This window comes from Nannospalax galili, unplaced genomic scaffold, assembly GCF_000622305.1.
Source record: "Nannospalax galili isolate Female #2095 unplaced genomic scaffold, S.galili_v1.0 scaffold158, whole genome shotgun sequence".
Taxonomy (NCBI): Eukaryota; Metazoa; Chordata; class Mammalia; order Rodentia; family Spalacidae; genus Nannospalax; species Nannospalax galili.
In genome coordinates, this window is record NW_008345290.1 from 6,985,903 (window position 1) to 6,993,251 (window position 7,349).

The window sequence follows — 7,349 nt, forward strand, 5'->3', positions numbered from 1 at the left end:
CAGGAGCGCACGCCTGTGGCAGGAAGGCTGCGCTCCAGGCGGGGGAAGTGCTGACCGCCACAGATGCGCTCAGGTCACCCAGGAAGCCCGACCCGTGCCACCGCCGCCGCCGCTGTTCAGAGCAGGTTTTCTTGCTAAGCAAAGCTCCACCGTCTGGTGGTCCAATCCGGGCTTCTGATTCCATTTAAAACGACCGGCGCATCTTATCTCCAGTCCTTTCCAGGGATTCCCACCCACCCTCCGCCCCGCCTAGTCGGCGGAAGCAGAGCCGGGAGCTTTTGAAGTTCAGGGAATTTCAGTCAGTGAGGAGCCGGCGGGACCTGAGCCTGTCGCCCCAGCTGGGGGAGGCACTGCTGGCTCCGCGGGGCAGCGGGGGAGTGAGATGCTCCCGGACCCGCTAGATCCCACTTTGGCTGCTGTCACCCTTCGTTGTTTTTGTTTTTGAGAGGTTACCCAGGCTTCACGCGCTAACGGAATTTTCTTTCTTCTTCCACTGTTCGGTGAATAACCACCATAATACAACGATAATGACTATTAAAACATACTTCTCATGCAGCAAAACCCAAAACGAAACCGTTCTTATTCAGCACTGTCTTTTCTTCTGTCCATTAAACATCTGAAATCTTTTCATTTGATGATGGAGATAAAGGCTGATTTTAGAAGTGATGTTTAGTTGGGTTTTTCCCCCTTAAGCACCTCGGGGGTTCAGTAGGCTCCAAAAGACTAAATAAACAGAGGCTGCTTTAAAAGATTGGGCTTTAGTCTGGAGGGGCCCGAGGGGGTGAAAAAGGATGTCCCCAAGCTCAGATTTTGGAGTTTAAAGGAGGCAGCCCCCTTCCGAGAGTCTGAGTCCCCTCCTGAGGATGCAAGGGGAAGCCCTCCTCCATCAGGCCGACCCCGGAAGGAGACTAAGTGGCACCCCTTGATCTCACAAGCCTGCTCTGCTTTCATCTCTGGGGAAAAACCAGAGGAAAAGAGGATCAAACACTGAACATTCCCATTGAATGCAAAGCTGGGGGCGGGGCAGGGGAACACAGAGTCACTCTAGGGATCAGCCCCTAAGGAGTGGGGGTGGATGGTTAGGTGGCTGTGAGAAGCTGGTAAGCTCTGGGGACAGGGAGAGTGGGTGTCTAGCAGGCCTAGGGCTGGAGGGTTCCGACTTGGAGCGCCAGCAGGAGAACTGACTGCAGCTGAGACACTGAAGTGTCTGGGCTTCCACAGAAGAGAGAGCAAGCCAGGTGCTCTCTCAGGCTCTGTCTGTCAGTGGGAAAAGGCAGGGCATGCTAGAATCCACCAAACCATCCTCAAGGCAGCAAAAGGTTCTGGAATCCACATTCTTCCACTCTTACCACTCCTTGTTGACCTCCGAAATATTTCTCCAGTTTTCTGGGCTGGCAGTGTTCAGCAGATGATGGCTTCAGGGCTCCTAGTGGGTGGAGATATTTATGTGGACCTTACCCTCCTTGTCCATCTGCCCCTGTCCACAAGAAAGGCTAATGAACATTTACTGCTCTGGGATAGAAGTGGAAAGGAGTGGAGAGAGGATTTTTTTTTTTTTTTTGTCTTTTCCTGAACCTCTCACTTCCTCCATCATTTCCATAATCCCAAAGTTAGGAAAACTAGGGAAAGGGGGAGAGAAAGTGGAAATAAAGAAAAAAATAGGAGATAAGAGACAAAGATGGCTTTACCTGGGGACATGGAGGAGGGGGTGCAGGAGCCACCCTTTCCAGCTAGGGGTGAGCTGGCCATTTAGGACCAGAAACTTGTGGGAGGGCAGAGAGTGAGGAGTTGAGACTAGAAGGTACCACCACCTTCAGCTCTCAAACAGGAAAGAGACCCAGCCCATCTACCCACAGCCTACCTACCAGGCCCCCACGGGGATTCTATTCCCACTCTCAGAGGATCTGGTAGCCTCTCTCCAACACAAATTCCAAAATTCCACTCCTCTACCTACTGGGAGTTCACCTTCCATCCTCAAAGATTCAGAGTCCCTGGTCACTTGCTTTTGAGGGACATTTTCAACGACTTTTTCAGTCTACCTTCAGCTTCTGGAGGCACAGACAATTGAATCTGGGCAGAGTCCAGGGAAGCGCTCAGCAAGTCCAATCTCTGCAGACCACAATCACATGCCCGCCATTTAGTTCACCCCTGCCCTAAAACTCACAGTGAACACTAATTCCTTTTCCCAGTTGGGGCCCTTCAATGATGCCACACTTGGGGGCCCTGTTTGTCAGCACTTCCTCATCGGAAAAACCTGATTCTGAGAGAATTCGTTGACTCTGAACGAATACCTTAACATACAGGCAAGGAAAGAAACAAGACCACTCCTAGACCCTTTCTCCACCCAACATACCTGAAGTGCTCTGGAGGCCAGATCAAACAAAATAGGATTTCTTCTATGAAGAGCCAACCTGAAGTCAAGCCAGGCCATCTAGACAGGGAGGGAAAATTAACAAAAACAACAAAATCATTGAACACCTCAAATGCAAGCCAGGCTATCTGGATGAGAAGGAAGATTTTGTTTTTCTTAAATCATAGAACACTGAGTCAGCACTCATTACTGGTCTTCAAAGAAAAATAAAATATCTCTTGTCCCTTGAGGAAGAAAATTAAAGTTTGGTTCTCAGAAGGAAGGAGACAGATGGGGTTGGGGGAGAAGAGGGAGGAAAGTATACCACAGGCTCAAGCCCTCCAGACAGCTTGGTGGCGGGGGAGGGTAATACCTTTTCAGTAGCTTGTAAAAAAAAAAAAAAAAAAAAGACTTTGGAGCCAGTTTGAGGTTAGCTGCCAGGGACAGACAGTTGTATTAATGCCCAGAAAACCAGAGCTTGTAAGCAGGCCTGAACGCTTCCAAAATGCAGTTATGGAATCTTTCATCAGTGTTAGATCAAGACACCAAATTAAGAAAACAAAAGTCAAAACAATAATAAAAGAAAAATTCAAAAGCACTTTTAATTACCGAATCCCGCTGCCCCAATGGAACTCGCTGTGCGCCTTTAGCGCTCTCTTTTCTTTCTGCGGAATTCCATTTGCATCCTCTCTGCCTGGGTGTTTCCCTCTCTCAATGTGTGTGTCTCTCTGTTTTCACACTCTCCTCCCCATTCGAGCGAGGCCCACACCTGGCGCATCACTGCCGAGCCATTAGCTGCGGGCTCCTTTCATCTTCGCTGTGGCAGACGTTTCTATTTATCCACTAGCGTTCGCCGAGTGGCGTCACCAGCGGTACTGTAATGACGATTGCAGCAAGAGGATGACAGCTTAGAAAGAAGAGGGCAATGGGGCTTCCTCCCAGAGGCGGTGCGGCACAGACCAGCGCTCGCATCACAAGGTGACCCTAGCTCCCCACCGCCACCTCCGCGAGCGCCGTCTACACCGCGCTTGGCTGCTCCGCGCCCGCCTAGTCTTCCGGCCTCTTTTGCTCCTTTTTGCAGCCAGTATCTATCTGGTCGCTGGGGTCCCAGGAAGCCTGGGGTTAGGAGCTTACGTGGGGCTTTCCCCCTCCCCCTCTCCGGAGAGCCCAGGGATGGAGAGCCGGAAGGACATGGTTATGTTTCTGGATGGGGGTCAGCTTGGCACTGTGGTTGGCAAGAGGGTCTCCAATTTGTCCGAAGCCGTGGGCAGCCCGCTGTCAGAACCTCCAGAGAAGATGGTGCCCCATGGTTGCTTGAGCCCGCGAGCTGGCCCTCCGGCCGGGCGGGAGCGCAACGGGGGAGGCCCGGAGGAGGAGTCAGTCGATGGACTCGCAGGCAGTGCTGCAGGGCTGGGCGCTGAGCCACGGGCTGCCGGAGCGGCCATGCTCGGCCCGGGACCCCCGGTCCCCTCCACCGACAGCCTCTCCGGCCCGGGGCAACCTAGTAGCTCAGACACCGAGTCGGATTTCTATGAAGAAATCGAGGTGAGCTGCACCCCGGACTGCGCCACCGGGAACGCCGAGTACCAGCACAGCAAAGGTAGCCACCGCGCCCCTCCGCTCCCTGATCCTCCCACTGCGCCCATCCTTCACTTCGTCTCTGGCCAGGTGGAAGACACTCCTTTCCCACAGGGCAGGATGGTTGAGGAGGCGGGGGGGGGGGGGGGGACACGGGACCTGAAGAACTCTCGCTATCTGCACCCTGGTGGGGGTCTCCTCTGTTATAGCATTGGTGGGACTGAGGGTGACAGCTGTGTCGAGGTGTGTGTCAGGGGAGACACAAGTCCAGGGTTGGAGGGATTCAAAGAGTCCCCGAATCCCCCAGTGTTTTGTGAGAATGATTCAGCTGAGCCAGGGAAGACACCTTCCCTTGGGTTGATCAAGATCAAACGTGAGTCCAGCCAGTTTGTGGCTGGAGGGGTGCGAGGCACAAGGAGGCGTGGAAGCCAAGAGTCTATAAAGGACGGTAAAATCGTGACGAACCCAGGCCGACCGAGTGCTGCAGCCCTCGGACCAGTTTGCACGTCGGTCAGAGGTCCAAATTACCTTGTCACTTCCCGGGCTTGGCGGCGCCAGGTCGGAAATGGTCCCAACGGTCTAATTGCCTTTGGTCTCCGGTTGCATTTGAAAAGGCCGGGGATTGGGTCCTCCCCCTCCTCCCTTGATTCAGTCTCACTTCTCCACCCAAAGGAAAAGACACTGCAGGGGGCTGAGCCCCACCCTTCTCTGTAGTAGGCCTAAGGGGATGGTATTTTAACTGTAGAACCCCTTCCCATCAGGGGCTAATGGGGGGTGGGGATGGCTTGAAAGGGAGTTGCCCTGTATACCAACAGTATCCACCAGGGGTGAAAACCTGGGAACAAGAGCCCATTAGTAGACACTCCTCTACAAAGCTGTGGGAATGGGTAGGAAGAGCCCGCAACCATCTCTTGGCCTTGGCAGCCAGCACCACCCACCCCAACCCCATACCATCTTGTCATCTGCTTAACCCAGGCCCTGCCATCACATGTCCCCATAACAACCTATACTCCACTCAAATACAGAACACGCAACCTAACACACATTCCCACACCTGTGCTGGCATTCTGGCACACACAAGAGCAAGGAAACTCACTGCATGCCCAGCATCCTACAATGTATTCACAGTGCTCTAGCACAAAGGTATCTCAATTCACTTGCTCACCTGACCTGCACACTCTTGCCCACCACTGCCAATAACCAGCCAGAAAGCTCAGGGGCAGATAGAAAGGGAATTGAGAGCCTCTGGATCCAGTGAGCCTTAGACCCAGGTCTTCCAAAACAGCTAGATCAGGCCTACTCCAAACCCTTTCTGTTCCCATCACTAAGACTGTGTCCTTCTGCAGTTCCCAGAGCCTCAGCAGAGACAATGACTGAGGTCGCTAAGGCGTACATCCTTCTTAACAACACCCCCCCAAACCAACGTCAGCATTGTTTTTGTGTCTGTTGTGTCTCTGTGTGTGCACGTGTGTGCTTTGGGCTCCTGTGCAGGGTCAGGTTCCGAGGCACTGGGAGGCAGTCCTAACAGCGGCAGTGAGGTCCCCAAGAGTAACGGTGGTGGCGGCAGCAGCAGCTCACAAGGCACCCTGGCCTGCAGCGCCAGCGACCAGATGCGCCGGTACCGTACCGCTTTCACCCGAGAGCAGATTGCGCGGCTAGAGAAGGAATTCTACAGGGAGAACTACGTATCAAGGCCGCGGAGATGCGAGCTGGCAGCAGCCCTAAATCTTCCGGAAACTACCATCAAGGTACGCGGGAGGCGGGTATATACCCACGTAGCAGGAAGGAAATACCAACTGCACACTCTCTAAATTGCGTCCGGGGAGTCTGGGCCTCGGCTGCCCGTCGTGCGGAGTCCCCCTCTGACAGTGCCTAGGCCGCACTGCTGTCCTTTTCCTAGGTAAATGAATAGACTACAGTGATAGGTGACTGCGAGTGACAAGGAAGTGTCCCGAAGGCCAGGGATGGCCGGGGAAGAGGACAGGAATCTAGGGAAATGCCTCCTGCCTCCTCCGACAGTCCCTGTGGCTTGCAGGCTCTCTCCCGGCTGTGGCGCGTGCCACGTGGGCGGAGGAAGGAGTGGCCCCCGGAATCTCCTCCGGAGGGTTTCCAGCGCTAGGTGGGAGGTCTGCGGTCACCCAGCCTGTGCTGGCTTTAGCTCTTCGCTGCACTGTGGGCCTACCCTCCCACCCCCCAGTAGGGCATGGCTTCTAGGCTGGACCCTGAGCCTAGCAGCGGTCCAACCTGCTCCTGTCCTCTGCACAGGTGTGGTTCCAGAACCGACGCATGAAGGACAAGCGCCAGCGGCTGGCCATGACGTGGCCGCACCCGGCTGACCCCGCTTTCTACACGTACATGATGAGTCACGCGGCGGCCGCGGGCGGCCTGCCCTACCCCTTCCCGTCGCACCTGCCCCTGCCCTACTACTCGCCGGTGGGCCTGGGCGCCGCCTCCGCCGCCTCCGCCTCGCCCTTCAGCGGCCCGCTGCGCCCGCTCGACACCTTCCGCGTGCTCTCGCAGCCCTACCCGCGACCCGAACTGCTGTGCGCCTTCCGCCACCCGCCCCTGTACCCCGGGCCGGCGCACGGACTGGGCGCCTCGGCCGGTGGCCCCTGCTCCTGCCTTGCCTGCCATAGCGGCCCGGCCAACGGGCTGGCGCCTCGGGCCGCTGCCGCCTCGGACTTCACTTGTGCCTCCACCTCCCGCTCAGACTCCTTCCTCACATTCGCGCCCTCGGTGCTCAGCAAGGCCTCCTCCGTCGCGTTGGACCAGAGGGAGGAGGTGCCCCTCACTAGATAAGGGGTTGCCCTCGAGCTGCCGGCCCCAGGACACCCAACGGGGGGCCTTCGCGACTCGGCAGGAGTCCCACCCGCCTCCTTCACCCTAGACACAGGGAAGACAGGAGGGGTTCACAAAGGAGCAGTGGCGGTCCTGTTTGGGAGCAAGAGGAGGGGTGGGAAAGCTGAGGTAGAGAGAACTTCCTCTGAAGTGGCTGGTCTTTGCCAGTCTCCACCGAACCGGTCACCCTGACCGAGGCTGAAGCCATAGCTCCACAGCTAAAGAAAACTCATCAGCAACAGCAGTCCACACTTTCCAACTCACACCCCCTCACCAGGGTCCCCACTCTCCTGTCAAGGCCAAGCACTGGAAAAGGGAAATGGCTGTCTCTTGGAACAAAATGCTGTGTATGCAGAGCAGGTAGAGATTAATCTTCACCAGCTTTTCTAAAGCATGGGAGCGGGGGCTTGTGGACAGCAACATACCAGCCATTTAGGGGAGAGTATGAGAGATGATTTACTGCCAGGAAGAATCTTGCCTCTTGGCAAGGAACCTGGGGGGGCTGTCTCACCTTCCCAGAGCTTCAATTCATAGCATCTTTGGGTTCCAGCATCTACAAGCACCTGATCTCTTTTCACACTCC

The 7,349-nt window shown here is 55.5% G+C and overlaps 1 protein-coding gene across 2 annotated transcripts; it reads left to right on the plus strand.

The window, feature by feature from the left end:
- Positions 1 to 3,188: 3,188 nt before the first annotated feature.
- On the plus strand, positions 3,189 to 6,773 carry Evx1 (even-skipped homeobox 1). 2 transcript variants are annotated; one of them, XM_017800215.1, is made up of 3 exons: positions 3,189 to 3,895; positions 5,420 to 5,676; positions 6,194 to 6,727. In XM_017800215.1, the coding sequence occupies exons 2-3, from the start codon at positions 5,539 to 5,541 to the stop codon at positions 6,725 to 6,727; spliced, it is 672 nt and encodes a 223-aa protein (XP_017655704.1). In that variant the 5' UTR covers positions 3,189 to 3,895; positions 5,420 to 5,538. The 2 variants fall into 2 exon arrangements, with proteins under 2 accessions (XP_017655704.1, XP_008839737.1); XM_008841515.2 differs by having other exon boundaries at positions 3,297 to 3,950; positions 6,194 to 6,773.
- Positions 6,774 to 7,349: the final 576 nt, after the last annotated feature.